This window comes from Notolabrus celidotus, chromosome 16, assembly GCF_009762535.1.
Source record: "Notolabrus celidotus isolate fNotCel1 chromosome 16, fNotCel1.pri, whole genome shotgun sequence".
Classification (NCBI taxonomy): Eukaryota; Metazoa; Chordata; class Actinopteri; order Labriformes; family Labridae; genus Notolabrus; species Notolabrus celidotus.
Window position 1 is genome coordinate 29380196 of NC_048287.1, and position 18095 is coordinate 29398290.

At 41.3% G+C, this 18095-nt stretch overlaps 2 protein-coding genes across 3 annotated transcripts; both read right to left on the reverse strand.

Moving 5' to 3' along the window:
- Positions 1–551: 551 nt before the first annotated feature.
- On the reverse strand, positions 552–5288 carry LOC117827527 (cytochrome c oxidase subunit 6B1-like). 2 transcript variants are annotated; one of them, XM_034704098.1, is made up of 4 exons: positions 5168–5288; positions 4380–4506; positions 929–1029; positions 552–720 (listed from the first exon to the last, which is right to left on the reverse strand). In XM_034704098.1, exons 2-4 carry the CDS (start codon positions 4483–4485, stop codon positions 667–669), a joined length of 261 nt encoding a protein of 86 aa, XP_034559989.1. In that variant the 5' UTR covers positions 4486–4506; positions 5168–5288; the 3' UTR covers positions 552–666. The 2 variants fall into 2 exon arrangements, with proteins under 2 accessions (XP_034559989.1, XP_034559990.1); XM_034704099.1 differs by lacking the exon at positions 5168–5288 and adding an exon at positions 5002–5121.
- A 1048-nt stretch (positions 5289–6336) lies between these two features.
- LOC117827526 (C-type lectin domain family 1 member A-like) lies at positions 6337–16551 on the reverse strand. The gene is made up of 6 exons (XM_034704097.1): positions 16367–16551; positions 15748–15870; positions 13982–14071; positions 9833–9997; positions 7608–7759; positions 6337–6797 (listed from the first exon to the last, which is right to left on the reverse strand). Exons 1-6 carry the CDS (start codon positions 16446–16448, stop codon positions 6783–6785), a joined length of 627 nt encoding a protein of 208 aa, XP_034559988.1. The 5' UTR covers positions 16449–16551; the 3' UTR covers positions 6337–6782.
- Positions 16552–18095: the final 1544 nt, after the last annotated feature.

Genomic DNA, 18095 nt, shown 5'->3' on the forward strand with positions numbered 1-18095 from the left:
GGCTGAATGGATAAAAACACTAAATTAATTAATATGTAGCTTCAGAGCCTTAAAATCTGAGAGGCATAAAGTTCAGATTTTGGAGATTTCAGTAGTTTGGGTAAAAAATAACAGCAGAAAAAGGACAAATATTTTCAAAAGTATCAAGTATTCGTACTTTATAACTCGCCCAATAACTGATGTATGTATATAGATGACAAAAACTGTGCCAAAGCTGAACTTGATACTAAAAAAAGAGAATTAGGTAAACTTCATCTCTACCTGTCAGATTATTCTTGAATTTTGCAGCTAGTTGTGCAGTCAGTATGAAGTTGGCTGCTTTGCAAAAGACTCTTAAATCAATATTTAATGTCAGACCATAAACACCATGGAGACTTTTATTCTACTGACTTCACTTTCACTTTTCAAATGAAGGTTCAATTTTGGATGTGTGACAGATCTATTGCACACATTTCAGGCTCTCTTTGACTCCTCTCTAGGTCATCTGAGGCGAGAGTATCCAGGATAGTTTGAATCAATATCAGGAATAATTCAAGACAATCATAAGAAGGTTCACAGTAATATTATATCATTTATTTAGTTGCTTCTGTACAGAACGAGCAGATGCTTCACATTAAGTTAAAGAGAGGAGGAGAGGAGGAGAGAGGTGGAGAGGAAGGTGTGCGTTCAGATCTTTCCAGGGAAACTTCCCGCCTCCAGCTGATCGTCCCATTTCTGCACCTGCAGGAGAGAAGAGAGGACGTCAGGAAATTAAAGGTGGCATGAAGCTACCTTTAAAGACAGGTGATGAAATATTGATGATCGTGGTTGAAGTAGAAAAATGCAAGGAAATCAGTAGAGCTGTTAAATTATGCTCGATTAAAACATGTAAAAACAGACTTAAAAGGAAAGCAGGTGTCAAACTTTTCATGTGGCTCCATTAACTTACCCAGCTCATGGGGCAGAGGCTCTTGTAGACCCTCTGGTACCACTCGCAGGGAGCTGTGTCCTGATCCTTAGCAGCCAGAGCTTTGTTACATCTGTGGAAATCTGCAGAAAGAAAACAGAGTGATGAGACTCCAGAGCTGTAATCCCTGACACGGCTTCTAATCTCAGGAGGAATCAAGGCTGCTGGAGTTTTAGAAAAGTCCATTTTGAGGGAGCTGGTCTGGACCAGTGGTTTAATGGCACAATCTGCACACACAACTCCATCCTCTGTCCTCCTCTCTCAACACAGACTCCAAAGTGTCCTGAGATCAAAAAACGCTCTGGGCATTAAATGGTTTTGCTGCTGCACTCACAGCACTCCAAAACAATTCAGCTGTAAGAGTGCTGCTGCCACTTTTCCTTCACCAACCAATCACAATCAAGAAGGGGCGGGACTTCTGAAATCAACATTTCCAGCAGAGGTCTGTGCAAACTCTCAGCATCAGTCTCTGCCAAGGGAAGTGGAAGTGCTGCAGGACGCCTTTAGTTACCTGGCCACAGTAAGGACTCTGAAACTGTTGAGTGATGCCAGCACAGAAAACAAGTTGCCTTTAAATGTTGCAGTATCATACATAATAATAATAATAATAATAATAATAATAATAATAATAATAATGCATTTTATTTATAGGCGCCTTTCTTGGCACTCAAGGTCACCTTACAACATTAAAAACAAACAGAGTTTAAATAACAAACAGGAAATAAAACACAATTTAAATAGTTTGAAGTGAATGGACAGAGGAGTTGTGGTCAGATGGAGTAAGCCAGTTTAAACAGATGAGTTTTGAGTTTGGATTTAAAATGTAGGAGTGAGTCAGTGTTACGGAGGTCAGGTGGGAGAGAGTTCCAGAGCTGGGGAGCAGAGCGGCTGAAGGCTCTGCTCCCCATGGTAACAAGGCGAGCAGAGGGGGACAGTGAGGTGGATGGAGGAGGAGGATCTGAGGGTGTGGACAGGTGTGGCAGTATGGAGGAGGTCAGAGAGATAAGGAGGGGCGAGGTTGTGTATGGATTTGAAGGCGAGGAGAAGTATTTTGTAGTTGATCCGGTCTGTGATGGGGAGCCAGTGGAGCTGTTGCAGGATGGGTGTGATGTGGTGGATGGAGGCGGTGCGTGTGATGATGATATGGGCGGCTGAATTTTGAACCAGTTGTAGTTTATGGAGGGTTTTGTGGGGGAGGCCAAACAGAAGGGAGTTGCAATAGTCCAAACGGGAGGTGACGAGGCTGTGAACAAGAATGGCGGTGGAGTGGGGAGTGAGTGAAGGACGGAGACGGTTCATATTGCGGAGGTGAAAGTAGGCGGACCGGGTGACGTGGTTGATATGGGAGGTGAAGGAGAGGGTGCTGTCGAGGATGACACCCAGACTCTTAACCTGAGGGGAGGGGAAGAGGGGCTTTTGAATTACTTTAGGTCATTGTTGGACATGTGCAGTATTGTAACTGCTCATCTTTCTTCCTTTATTTCTTTTTCTTCTTCTGTTGTTGCTCCTATTCTGTTTTGTTTTTGTAGTGTGTTGTAAGTCCATATGGGCTGGGCACCTTTATGGTGCACGACATGATGAATAATAAATAAACTAAAAACAAAAACAAAAACAAAACAAAACAAAAAACTATTAAAGCTGGGGTTGGTAATCAGATTTAGATACACTTTTTGTTGTACTGGTTAAAATGATCTTTATGTCCTGATGGTAATCAATCCATAATGTGTTCTTAAAAAAAAGCAAAGAAAAGCTGCTATCTACAGCCGGAGTAAACCTGGGAAAACACCAACCAATCAGCGTTTTTGAGTGCCAAAATTTTAAACCATTCAAATCCTGTCCTGCTGTTCTGCCCGCCTCCTGCGCGTACATTTCCCCGGCGTGTACTCTGAGTCCCCGTCTCCTGCCTCTGCTTCCCCTGACTCTACTGACTGCCCCTCTCGCTCGACCTCAGGCCTGTCCCCTCTGACCCGATGAGGTGCTTTGCTCAGGACTGTAGTCTGGATCAGAGTCTAAAAAGCTCTCACCACGGGGCTCTGACAAGCAGAAGAATGAATGACATTCAGTAAGTCCTACAGAAAATGTAGATGTATTGTAGCTTCCGTCCGGACGCTGTAGTGATGACGAGCCGATTCGTGAACACGTTGAGTTTTAATAACCGGTGACTGTCGGCTGTGATCACGCCAACCAACAAAACAACAATCAATGTTTGAATGAATGAAGAACTTCTCCTCTTGTCTCTCCTCTCTCCCGCTCACACACTCTACACCTCTCCTGATGCCTTCACTGACCGTCAACACTGTAGGAATTAAGAGCATCTACACTGAACACGTTTAACAAACAGTAGAGTTGTTACAGTATTATATATGTGTTATAACTTTTCTCCTGATATCGTGTCACCAGTACATCTGGATAATGCTAGAAGGACAGTTGTGAGTGCTAACAGCAGCCATATTTATTTGTGTTTTTAACTTTCACTATGAGAATGTTTTGGTGAGGACCGGTTTTGAATCAGTCACCATCATATGGTCGCAAGTCAGCGGCGCTCGAGCATTTGAGCAGGGGGGGGGGGGGGAGGCGCATCATTTTGGAGGAGCTCTGAGGGAGGAGGGGAGGGGTTAGACGGAGTCATGAGGACATGCTACATTCAAATTCATGCTAGTTTTCCGAGACTACCAACCCCAGCTTTAAGTCTGTTTTATTATCGTTACATTTGTGAGGTGACCTTGAGTGTCCTGAAAGGCGCCCATAAATAAAAAGGTTTTACCTAAAAAAAAGAAACTGTGCATACATTTCACTAAAGACAGATTTAAAAACTTGAACTCAAATTTGGAAAGTTTTGAGGATAAAATGCTGAATTAAAAGCAAACTTCAGGTTGTAATGGAGCCTTTTTAGGGAACACAAAGATTGCAACAGAGATCATTTAGAACAAAAGGGAGGGAACAAACTGTTTAGCCAATAACGAGTCATGTGGCCGATGTTAGGTCTTGAAGTTAGGCTCAAATTCAGCTACGAGCATGTACTCCAAAACAAATCTGAATAACAATTAATTAAATAAAAGAATAGTATTGAGTTAAATAGTTAAATAGTTTCAAATCCCACAGTCCAGAAACATGCCCAGCAGGTTAATTGGTCACTCTAAATTGACTGTGAAAGGTTGTCTGTCTCTCCATGTTGGCCCTGTGAGAGGTTGGCGACCTGTCCAAGGTGTAACTAGTCATCCCTAAAGTTTGAAGCCCTCCCCATCTCTTTTGAATCTCCTTTGAGGACATCACGAGTGCATTTGTGAACCTAGCAGAAGGAAAACTGCACATTTATTCATGTGATAAAACAAAGAAACCTAAAGAAACACCATCAAATGTATTGAAGTGATTCAGACAGTGAGGACTTCATCTTTGTGAGGTAAATAGTGTAGAGTTTATGCTGTTTGCTTACCCAGGTAGTTCTGGAAACAGTTGCGGGTCTGGTTGGTGTTGGGGAAGCGGGCATCAAAAGGAGCCGTCCTGTAGTTCTTGATCTTCTCCTCAATTGGGTCGGACATCTTCAGTTTTTTGGATGATCTCTGCAGAAGACCAAAGGGGTTTGAGATCACACTGACAGACAGGAAGCCATGTAGAATCAGCCTTACACTGCAGGGTGTTTTAGTCCCAGGACACAGTGATGCAGGGCTGCAGACAGCACCTCACCACTTCATGAATTTCATATTCCTGACTAGATAAAGCAATTTTTCGTGCAATTACTGAAAGCCGAATTATCCGACAGACTCTATTGAGTATTTTAAAACCTTTACATGTTCTGTAAGATACATACATTTAACGAAAACACAGGAAATATCAATAATCACGGCTTTTTAAAATGGGGTTCGGTGCAACAAAGGCTACATGGGCATTTAAAATGAAGCTGGTTAAGCTAACATTAGCAAAGACACTGCGATTATACAATGACAGCTATTATTAATATGATGAAGACATTTAAAAACACCTCTCCACCCTATAAATACATGTTTAAACCTGCTCCGTGACGTTAATCTACAGAGATAAACACGGTCATGTTAAACCTTGTCAGGTGCAAAGGACCTTCGCTGATGATTCAATGGATGCTCTTTATATTTTAACCTTTAATCTGAGACAGAAATGACCCTCCTTCATAAAGACATTTAAAGAGAACAGTTTAAAACATGTAAAGGTAAAGAAAAGCCTGCATGAGTCAGATTAAGTGTTTACCTTTCACAGAGAAATTCCTCTATAATCTCTATCCTCAGCGTCTCTCTGGGCCGCTCACTCGCAGTGCATGCCGGGAAGACAGACCTTCACGCTCCAGGGTGGAAGAATGTTTGGAAACGTGATGACGCCATCTGCTGGACAAAACCCGGAAGTACAACTAAAAAGGTATTTATTCAGTATTACTTTAATGTTTTACATGGATTTTAATGTTGTTTTATTATTCAATCAAAAAAAAAAGTTTCGATCATATTTTTATTTTATTTTTTTTCAAATTAAAACGAAGATACAAACAAACAAGAATATGAACAGGGCAGCTCAGACATTTTACAAAAGAACACATTATTCAATCAATTTTAAGATAAGATAAGATAAGATATTACTTTATTGATCTCCCAGGGGGGAAATTCAGTTGTTACAGCAACCCAGACATAAGTACAATCAAGAAGAAGTTTCATAAAATAAAATAAAATAAAATAAGATAAGTAAAACTAAAAATAGATAAATAAAGCTAGAATACAATTTAGATATATACAATGTTACAAATGGAATTTAGATTAAATAGAAGTAATTACAGGGAGTATTAAAAATGATTCAGTGGTGACAGGTTGACATGGTGTGATTATGATTGGTAATGACAGATTAAGCAATAAATATGGGTATGTAATATGACCATGAGTTGTAGTTACAATAATAATGTAATATACAATAATATAATATGGCAAAGATAATTATAATACAGTAAATTATGCGTTATAATGCCAGCAGCAGTCAAGAGAGTCAGTTCAGGATGAGATGATGGAGTGTGACAGACAATCATCAGTGGTCAGCGTGGTTGTTGTTCAACTCTTAACCCTACCCTTGTTTATCTATTTATTTTAACTATTTATAATCTTAATGATAACTTGATGCTTTAACCTATTCTAACTACGCATTAGTATCTATTCTAAAAAACGTTTTTTCTATATGTCTTGCCATTATTTTATTACTATTATTATTTTATTATTATTATTATTATTTTTATTCTTGTTTTCAATCACTGTAAAGCAATTAATCACAGAATTACATTGGATTAGTATGAAAGGTGCTAAATAAATAAAGATGGATTGATTGATTGAATATTTTAAAATATTTTTTAACTTGAAAATGATTCATTTAGGTGTTCTGTTAAGTTATGGGCAATAGGCATATTTTATTGTTATGGACAAAACAGCAAATACATTTAAATGAATAAATACAGGTTTATACCATAATGTTATTCACATTTTCTTTCTAATAATCTGTATGTCATTTGCTTTGTTGCTGTAACAATTTTTTCTCTTTTCTCTTTTCTCGTCTCCTCTCCTCTCCTCTCCTCTCGTCTCGTCTCGTCTCATCTCGTCTCGTCTCCTCTCCTCTCCTCTCTTCTCTTCTCCTCTCTTCTCCTCTCCTCTCTTCTCGTCTCGTCTCGTCTCCTCTCCTCTCCTTTTCTCTCCTCTCCTCTCACAGCAGACTAGCCTGTCTCCTCTCACAGATCCTCCTCAGCTGGCTGGAACATCTAGAGGTGAACCAGCCCGTCCTGTAGTTATCCCCCGGGGTGAGCCGACCACACAGCTCTCTGCTGTCTGTTCCATCAGGCTCACGCACCCAAAACCTGCAGAGATACAGAGGAAAGAAAAGGAGAGTCATCCATCACCATATGAAAGCAAACAATATTTATCTGAACCAGGAAGAACTCAGCATCTCTTTGCTCTTAACCTCATGAGGCCTTTATTAGTCCCAGTTTAACCCTCCAACCCCACCCTCATCCTGCCTCCCATCACTCACTGTGGTCCCTTCTCCAGGAGAGAGCCATCACTCCACCTCCAGCCCCCGTCACCTCCACCTCCACCACCACCACCACCACCACCGCTCCTCAGACCCAGCCAGTACGAGTCCCCTTGGCTCAGACTCTGGGCCTTTCTCCACAGAAACACCTGAGACACACGTCATACAACCAGGTCAGTAGTTTATCAGGAAAACTTTAAAGTATAACCCTCCTCATATGTTCACATGGAGCAGCATCAGAGGCAAACTGTGTGCAGAAACACTGAGAGAGAAAACCTCAGACGACCTCAAGCAGACACGGACGGCTCCTGCAGACGGCTCCATATTTCATCCAGGCTTTAAATCTATTCTTAACTTCTCTCTCTGATGGTGCGTGTGTGTGTGTGTGTGAGTGTGTGTGTCACAGCTGATATTTCAGTGGCAGCATCTCAAATGTTTACAACTGCATGGAAGCAAAACATATCAATTAGGCCCATGGACACAAACATACTCTGAAAATAAGAGATGTTGCTGCGTCTGTTTCATTTGCAGCATAATGGAATATAATCTGACATGATGGTTACAATCTGAGATAAAAACTAATTAAAAATGTGTGCAATAGAGCCATACAATAAAAGCTCAGTTTTTGTGTGTGTACCTGCTCCTCCTCTGTCCTGACTGTGACCACAGCGCCCCCCAGTGTCATGCAGTGGTACTGGCTGCTGATCCAGTCAGCTCTGTCCTGACTGAACAGGAAACATTTCTGTCCCTGAGGCGTCCAGCCGTCTGGACACGGTCTGCATGCTCTCTCTGGGTAAAGGAATAAAACAATAAACAGTTTAATATTTTTTATGAATGTGTTATTATCTGCTTTTCAAAATGAGGATGTTTTAAGGTAATAGAAATATTTTTGTGGCGCTCAGATTTGAATTGTTCTGGTAATTGTTGTTTTTGCATTTACTTCCTTCATTCTCACACTGCAGATCTAGATGTGCTTGAGGTGTTTATTTTTCAGCCTGCATTTCAATTCTACACCCAGGATTACAGAATCTCATTTTCTGCAGTAACATTAATTTGTCACAGCGTGTTTCATTAAAATAAATCACTACTTGCTGCACACAGAGCTCCCACAGTGACACTCTGTGGTGCTCCCACTGTCTAAAAGTGATGTTTCCACAACATGTATTTAAGAGCATTTCAAGCCATGTCATGCAGGAAATTCAAATGACCTAAAAACAACACAAAGGTCCAGAGTTAATGGATTTACATTTGAATATGATAAACCTTTAAACACATACTCTGCAGGGTTTTGATGCTAATGCAGAATTGTCTTAATGCAACTCTACATGTAACCTGAGACATACAGCACAGTTCAATAAATGCAGCATGCCCAAAGCAGTAGGTATCTCTCTCTCTCTTGTTATCTGAATGTAAATGCACAGCTTATCTGTTTGTGGTATTTTTGCACATCTATATGCAAATCAGAGTTGCAGGGCTGAACGGTTTTTGACAATAATTCCCAGAGTTTAATCAGCAAGTGACACAAAGTACCAAACTGATTGTACACTGAGCTGTGGCTCAGGGGTAGAGTGGGCTGGTTTCGAAACCGCCTGCTACACACTACCTATGAATGCAGTATGAAGTACATACTGCATTTGAAGGTAGTCTGTAGTCTGACAGTTCTGTTGGATCTACCCTGCAGGATGCTGGGTCAGGCGTCGCTGGATTTCCGGTTTCAGGAAGCGGAAGTAAACAACAGCCGAGCTGATAGTGAAACTGCTTCTGAAGCATCACTTATGATTTAAAAAGTTAAGAAGTGGTTTATATGGAATTTAATAATTTTCACAGCACCTAAAAACTGAGTGCCACCGTCATATATGGAAAAAATAAGAAGCAGAACGTTAGTTCTGTGCATTGTGGGAAACAGTACGTGAGAGGGAGACTGGTCCGATGCATACTGAGACCTTTTCCTGAATCAGTACGACGTCTGGGTAGTTCTGGCTGCAGATTTTGCTCTTGTTCACATGCTACATACTACATTTTGGCCAAATCAGTATGTACTAGTTCTAGTATAGTAGGCGGTTATGAACGCAGCCTAAGTCGTCTCTCACTCAGAAGGTCAAGGGTCGATCCCAGGTCCTGCTGTTTACATGCCGAGGAGTCAAGACACTTAACCCTTTACTGTTAACTAACCATAGACCTTTCTGGAGTCCCTGAGCTCTCTTGCCTCATAGGTTCCTCTGAGCTGCTATAGGCGGCTCCAGCTGATACGGACGTGCTGGACTCCAGCGGCAACAGCTACTACTACTCGTCTCATCACTATCACAGCTCCCTCTCTCTCTTATTCTCCTCTATCCCTCTTTCAAGACCCAACTCGGTCGAGGCATGATGGCTGTCTAACATGAGTCTGGTCCTGCTGGAGGTTTCTGCCTGTTAAAGGAAGTTTTTCCTCTCCACTGTAACTAGCTGAATACTGCGATGTGCAATGCTCATGATGGATTAAGGTGGAGTAAGACTGAGTCTTACCCTGTCTTGAAGTTGGGTCTCTGTTCATAATTTGACATAGAGTGGTCTAGACCTCCTATGTTTGTAAAAGCGTCCTGAGATAACGTTTATTGGGATGTGGCATTATACAATAAAGATTGATTGATTGATTGATGATACTGCCCCCGGTGGCTGTGCCATTGATGTGTGAATGGGAGTAGTTAATACTGATGCATCCTCTGCCATCAGGGTGTGAATGTGTGAATGTGACATGTAATGCAAAAGTGCTTTGAGGGGTCAGAAGATGAGAGAGAGCGTTCTATAAACACAGTCCATTTACCATTTTACCATACGATCATCTTTCCTGTTTTACAGATTCGTTAATGCACACAGCCTTACCCCCCGTGGATACGTTGTGGACTGGGCAGTACTGGTTCAGAGCTGGGTACTGGTCAAACAGGAGGCGGTACGACTGGTTGAGCTTCTCCAGTTTGTCCGTCAGATCTCTCACTTTAGTTCCCTGCAGAGTCGACTGAGTCTGGAAAACCAAGGTGAGCTGAACCACTGTGGTATCAAACAGAAGCAGACGCACCAGAGAGACAGAAAATTACACACACAATGTCCCATCAAACGTTTCCATGGATACAGGGTAATAAAGGATGTGAGGAGGAGAAAAGAGCAGAGAACCATGAGATGAGATGTAAAGAGTTAATCCACTCTGCAAACCTTCGAATGAAGACATTCAGTCTAAAGTAAATCATGAGAGGAATCTGTATTTGTGACAGACAGACACCTGCTGGAAACATGGGGACGATTATTCTGGAGAGAAATGATCAATTCATGTCTGCTGCTTATGTGTGTTTACTTATTTATTATTGTTAATAACTCTCATGATAAAACAAAATATACATCATCCAAAATTATATGTGGATCAATTGTATTGAGTTAATATCCGTGTCCAAATAACAACTTTTGAGTGTACAGACAGTGGCGGTTCTAGGAAGGGGCCAGTGCCCCTGTAAAGCTGAACCTGGACCCCCCTGTGCCCCCCCCTCCACACCAAACAGATATTATACAATAAAAAAAGCTACGGTATCACGCCGATGTTACAGGCGGAACACATGCATGTGGTACTTGGTTCCAGTCCCTTAGAGAGCTAAGGGACTCATGTTGAGTGTAAACAGCTGCTGTCAGTCTGCATTTTGATCTAGTACACAGTAGTATATATGTCTAGTATTAAGGGATGCACTGATGTTTTGCTAGTTTGTTCTCAGCCGGTCCTCGCCCTTCTCAGTCTCTTTTGTCAGGGTTGAATGTGTCCCTCTGACAACACCCTTGGCCCCAGCCTGGCCCCCCCAGTAAAATTGGTCTAGAACCGCCACTGTGTACAGGGGGATGCTGCGTATGATGTCATCATCGTCACCACGTAAGTCTTCTCCATAGACTGTATAAAATATGGACGTAATACCGTGATGTCACCTATCTGTTTCTGAAGTGCTGTTTTGAGGCCAGTCGGCGGCGGCAGCCATATTGCTGCTGTTGAGCGATTGTGATGTAAAGAGGCGGGCTTTGAGCCTCCTAGCCAACAGTTGCAGTGTTCCTGCCTGTCAATCAAGTCAGCTGTGCCTCTCATTGGAAGACTCGTAATCTCAATATCTTTGAAATTACCTCATTATGAAAAAATTCACCCCCGGTCCAGTGTGTGTCAATCAAGAAATGAGCTATCCAGACTACACTTGTTTTTTGTACCAGGCTGTAAACATGTTTATTTCTGCTGTAAAGATCGGCTTTTTTGAATTGGTGTGTATGTGGTTTCCTGTACTTCCGGAGCCAGCCTCAAGTGGATCCTCGATGAACTGCAGTTTTTAGCACTTCCACATTGGACTCATATTGTCACAGTTATCACCTGCCACACCTGCTCAGCCTCTCAGCCCAGTACATTTCCACTACCCTTCAGTTTCCCTTCGTTTACCTGAACCATACTCTCCTCATTAAGCCAACACAAATCACCTGTTTCTCATTACCTGCTGCCAGTATTTAAGTCCTGGTTTCAGCTCACTCAGTGCCAGATTGTTCTCTGCTATGCAAGACTCTCCAGCACTCCTCCTCAGATTGACCTCCCGGTTTCGACCCTGCCTGTCCCGACCTTCCTTCCTTCCTTCCTTCCTTGTTTCTGCCCTGGTTACTACCTCAGCCTTCTGTCCCTGACCAAGAGATTTGCCTGCTCCTCATCTGTTTCCAGCCTGGCGCGCCTTTGCCACCTCGCCGCCTGAGAAGCTGCACAGCATTCCTGCTGAGGAGATCCAGCATCTCAACAGACTTTGTGTTACCTGGTTAGTCAAGACTGTTACCTGCTGTTTCCTCCGGGCTCCAGTGTGCTGCTTTTAGATTCACCCTCACACCCGTAACACATATTTTGCCTCTTGGTCTTCACACACTTGAAAAACCACAATGGTTGTGCTTTGCGAAGTGGCAAAGTAACGAGAGAAGGCAACGCCAATGCGCTGTATCGGTACAGGGAAGACTAACAATGATCCAACAAGGGGACAGGGAAAACAGAGGAACTAAATACACAGAGTCATCAACACAGGTGTGAACACAGGACACAGGTGAGACTAATGAGGGGAATCACAAAAGGAGGGAAACACACAAGGACAGGAAGTAGAACTAAACTAGAGACACAAGGATTCAGAACTACAAAATAAAACAGGAAAAAAGACTAGACTAAGAAAACACAAGAAGAGACATGGATCACTGAACACTCAAGAGAGACAAAGGATGACGAACCAAGGCATGAAACACAAGGCCAAAACTAAACGGACCAAACCATGACATGGACTCAGCTTCATCTAGTATGTATGAATTAAAAATATAAAAACATGTCATTAATACATTTGAGTTGGGGAAACTTCAAAGTAAAAAAAAGAAAGAAAACTAATTATTTTATAATTTCAGTTATACTAAAAAAATTGTATTTCTGCTACTTAAAAACTCTTTTGTAATCAGTTAGGACAAACATTTAGAGTAATTTCAACCTGTTCGGGTTAACAGTGCACACACGCTGTAGTTTATTTTGACTCAGTCACACAAACACTTTTAGCCTGCCCCAGATACGTAACCCAGAACCCAATTTGGATTTAATCCGTCGGTGCAAATAGTCCCAATTAAACTGCAGGTAGACCTCGACATTCAACACCAGAACCAAAGATCATTACAACCTCAATACTGGGACACACAACGTGACATGGCTTCTGATGACTGGTTACCCTAAACTCAGTTGTGGACTGGAAACAACATTTTTTAATATTATCTGTGAAGATATCTGCTTAATGTCTATTTAGATTAAATTCCATGTTTGTTTGCTTTTGTGTGTGTGTGTTTTGTTTCTATTTGCTTATTTATTTTAACATTTTATTTATTTATTTTTTGGTTTTTGGGTGGGGGTGTAATTTTCTTTGTTTAAAGCTCCTGTGAGGAACTTTCTGTTTGTTTTTTCTTTGGAGCCCCCTGTGGACGAAGTGATACCTCTATTGTTGCTGAATTAATTATGTTTCTGACACGAAATCTCCTTCTGCTCCAATTAATAGTCAAATATTTTACTCATTCAGAATATTTTGCTGTAGAAAAAGTACTAAAAGGGTTTTTCTTTGATGTGCTGTTGATCACCTTGTCTGACACCTACCCCCTCAGAGCTTTTTCAGGCTTTAAAAATTATAAAACAGAAACTGTTAAAATATTTTCTAATGGTTTTGATTGATTTTGAGGGTCATGAAGAGGCATGGTTGTTGATTTCAGCCTGTTTCATAACCACTCAAAAACTCCTCACAGCAGCTTTAAACAAAAAAAAATAATAATAATTTCAAGGCACTGTGAGGAGTTTTTAACTGGCTGAAAAACAGACTGAACCTGATACTGATGCCTCTTTATGACCCTCAAAAGCAAACAAGACCATCTACAACAACACTGATACCTTCTCTGTTGTCATTTTAATGCCTGAAACTGCTCAGAGGGGGTAGGTGTCAGGACAGATGATTGACATCTCACTTTAGAAACACCCTTTGTTGGCGGTTTTCATTGCAAATAATCACATTGTAAGATAAATCTAAATGTTAAAAGTAAACAGGATGAGGTTATTGCCTGTAGACACTTATTCTGCATGTACAGGACAAGAGATAAGAGGTATCACTTTGTCCACAAGGGGGCGCCAGAATCGATGCAAGCTAAAAGTTCCTCACAGCAGCTTTAATGCTAGCTTTATCTTTCTCTGAATCATATCTTGTCATATATACTGTTAAATATGTAATATACATCCTTTTAAAAAATGTACTGTTTTTGTTTCCCTCCTCTTTCTCTCCATGGTACCGCCTCCTGTGTTCAAAGTAGCATGAATTATAACCATCAAGTCCTTCTGTTTATGTCCCCTGTTGCTGAGCAGCACATTCAGTCTGCCTTCATTATGAGCGTGTTTACAGAAGGTATATAAAAGACTATGAACCTGTTTCCACTGGAGGAGCTGAATTAAAAGTCAAAAAGTCCTGAAGTACTCACAGCAGAGAGTCAGCAGCAGAGTGACGATGATGAGGAGGAAGCAGAGCAGAGAGAAGTAATGAGCCAGCTGTCTGTACTGAGTCACACAGCCTGAGAGACAACAACAACAACAACAACAACATGTTAAACTATACAACAAACAGAACATCTCTCTGCATATTTTACATGAAGTGTGAGTTTAAAAGATGAGCCAACTGAAGGTCGATTACTGAGACTGTAGGTGTCAAAGTGCTGAGAAATAAAGACACAAAACAATTATTAAGAGCGCAAAACTACTGAAAAGGGACACAGAGATACAAGAACAATACATACAACAGATAAAAGGAAAACAAAATGAGATACAAAACACTAAAACATAATATATATGACCACAAAATGACCAAATAGAGACACACATGACCAAATAGAGACATGAGGATTACCACAAAGATTAAAGACACAGACAGGAGGGACACAAAGCAACCAAAAAGGGACAACGACCAATCTCAGAGACACTAAACCAAGGAAAAGACACATGAAACAACCACAAAGAGACACAAAACAACCACAAAGAGACACAAAACCACCACAAAGGGACACACAACAATCCAAAGGGACACAAAACAATCCAAAGGGACACAAAACAATCCAAAGAGAAACAAAACAATCACAAAGGGACATAAAACAATCCAAAAGGACACAAAACGACCACAAAGAGACACAAAACAACCACAAAGAGACAGGAAACAATCCAAAGGGACACAGAACAACAAGAAAGAGACACAAAACAACCACAAAGAGACACGAAACAATCCAAAGGGACACAAAACGACCACAAAGAGACACAAAACAATCCAAAGGGACACAGAACAACCACAAAGAGACACAAAACAACCAGAAAGAGACACGAAACAATCCAAAGGGACACAAAACGACCACAAAGAGACACGAAACAATCCAAAGGGACACAAAACAACCACAAAGAGACACGAAACAATCCAAAGGGACACATAACAACCACAAAGAGACACAAAACAACCACAAAGAGACACAAAACAATCCAAAGGGACACAGAACAACCACAAAGAGACACAAAACAACCACAAAGAGACACGAAACAATCCAAAGGGACACAGAACAACCAGAAAGAGACACAAAACAACCAGAAAGGGACACAAGACAACCACAAAGAGACACGAAACAATCCAAAGGGACACAGAACAACCAGAAAGAGACACAAAACAACCAGAAAGGGACACAAGACAACCACAAAGAGACAAAAAACAATCCAAAGGGACACAAAACGACCACAAAGGGACATAAAACAATCCAAAGGGACACAAAACAACCACAAATAGACGCAAAACAACCACAAAGAGACACAAAACAATCACAAAGGGATGCAAAACAACCAGAAAGAGATGCAAAACAACCACAAAGAGATGCAAAACAACCACAAAGAGACATCAAACAACCAGAGAGGACTCAAACCACCAGAAAGAGACACTAGATGATGAGAAAGAGAGCTACAAAAACCCCTCAGAGACACAAAAAGACCAACAATAAATGTGTTTGATTTTTTTTTCATGCTTTCTTTTATGAAACATGTGAACCTACACTCTGTTGTCTCTACTCCATAGTACCTGCATGAGACAGCCACGTGCTCTATAGGTGCACAACTTAACCACTGTAGGCTAAATCTGCAATCTGCATAGCTGTTAGTTTTGCATGTTATAGTGCAGGGTTCCCTCATGGAGTAAACTATCAGACTGTGTTTTCTCACTCACCTCCAACAGAACCAAAGCATGCTGATAGTTTCACTTTCATTTGCTGAAGTGTTGACGCCGACACATGAGCCACGCTCACGCAGCGAGGTCTGCAGATTATTCTAAGGAACCTCCAGACCGTCTCTGGAAAGAAAATGTTGATGTTGAGTTGCTGAGTCCTATAATTTATTTTACATATTCAGTTTTTAATCATGCAGTAGAGGTGTTTTTTTTAAAACTTCAGCAAATGAAGATGAAACTCTCTGCATGCTGGACTCAGGGTTAAGTGGACATTTTCTATTATTATATCATCTCAGCAAAAAGCAGCTCATTAATTAGGCCGTCAAGTTGTGTAACAATGACTTGAATTAACAGTGTTCTGGTTAAACCCACTTCACCCACTCTGTGCAACTCACCGATTTCAAAGTACAAAAAAGATGAATATAAAAATACTGAAATAACAAGCTCTCCAAAAATCCACTTAACACCTTGGATCTGTGTTCAAAGTGAAGAGCTTTTAAGTTTCTGCATTATGATACTGACTCTGGAAAGATTAGTAGCTTTAATTGATCATCAATACGTTGAATATAAATGCATATATGACGTTATAGTACAGAATGTCATGCTAAAGAGAAATTACTCTTATCTGATGTTTCCTGTTCCTCCACCAGCAGAGCCGAGCCGTTGTTCACTCCCATGGTTTCATTGCTTTTAACAGGCATAAAGGTTTTCTCTTAGACATTAAAAATTCAAAAACATCATTAAAATTCACTCAGCAAATTCTTTAAGCAGGTACAGAAGAGCAGCCTGGAGTGTCTCTGCTTAGTGATGTGGCAAAGTCTGGCTATGAAAATACAGGCTTCTGTGCAGCTGCATGCAAAGCAGACCTGGCTCTGATATGCAAACACGCTGGAACGGTTCAGTTTGTATCCATACTGGATGTACCATCACTATCACCATCTGTTCTCCTTTTCCTTAATGCAGTTATTCACACATTCACTTTATCATAATGTTATATCTCAGTGTTTTTCATCATTTCATTGCTTCTTAATGAATGAGAAACTAAGAAGACAGTGGATGGTGTAACTCTAGAGGGACATCATGCAGTATTTCAAAGTTGGACAACATGTTTGCTAACACTTTAGCCAATATTGGACAACAGCTAAGGCTACACTATATGGACAGAAGTTTTAAGCCACACCTGTTATTTATATAATTCAGATGTTTAAATCAGGCCTCTCATCTCCAGTGATTATCTCCCGATCTTAATGCTTCAACACACCAAAACCGTTTGGACAATGCAGACAATGCTCTGCTTCCAAAATTGTCCCAACAGAGGAATAGGGGAACCTCTGGTCTCAAAATTTGAAGCCCATGCAGAAGGGTTATAAACTGCAGTTCATGGTGCATCCACTTGAGACTGACTGCAGAAACACCAGAAACCACATACACACCCATTCAAAGAAGACGATCTTTGCAGCATTAATAAAGATGTTTACAGCCTGGTACAAAACACAGCTTCGGTCTGAAGAGCTAATTTCTCTAGCGGGGGTGAATTTTTTTATAACGCGACAGTTCAGAAGGTATTAAGATTACGAGTTTTGCCCAAATAAGGACATGACTGACTTGACTGACAAGCGGGAACATTGTAGCTGTTAGCAAGGAGGCCAAAGGCCCGTCTCTTTACGTCACACTCACTCAACAGAAGTTTGGTTGAGTTCAGCATTTCCAATATGGCTCCCGCCACTGATTAGCTTCAAAACAGAGCTTCAGGAACAGATGGGTGATGTCACGGATACTACTGGTACTACTGGTTTGATGAGTTCGGTGTGGAAGAACTTGACTGGCCTGCACAGAGCCCTGAACTCGACCCCATCGAGCACCTTTGGGATGAACTGGAACAGAAGACAACACTCAATCAATCTTTATTTGTCAACAAACGTTATCTCAGGATGCTTTTACAAACATAGGAGGTCTAGACCACTCTATGTCAAATTATGAACAGAGACCCAACTTCAAGACAGGGTAAGACTCAGTCTGACCCCACCTTAATCCATCATGAGCATTGCACCTCGCAGTATTTAGCAAGTTACAGTGGTGAGGAAAAACTTCCTTTAACAGGCAGAAACCTCCAGCAGGACCAGACTCATGTTAGACAGCCATCATGCCTCGACTGAGTTGGGTCTGAAAAGACAGATAGAGGGGAGTAAGAGAGAGAGGTGATAGTGATGAGACGAGTCGTAGAAGCTGTTGCCGCTGGAGTCCAGTACGTCCGTATCAGCTGGAGTCCAGATCGTCCACAGCAGGAGGACGTCTATGACAGCTCAGAGGAATCTACGAGACAATGGAGCTCTGGGACTCCAGAAAGG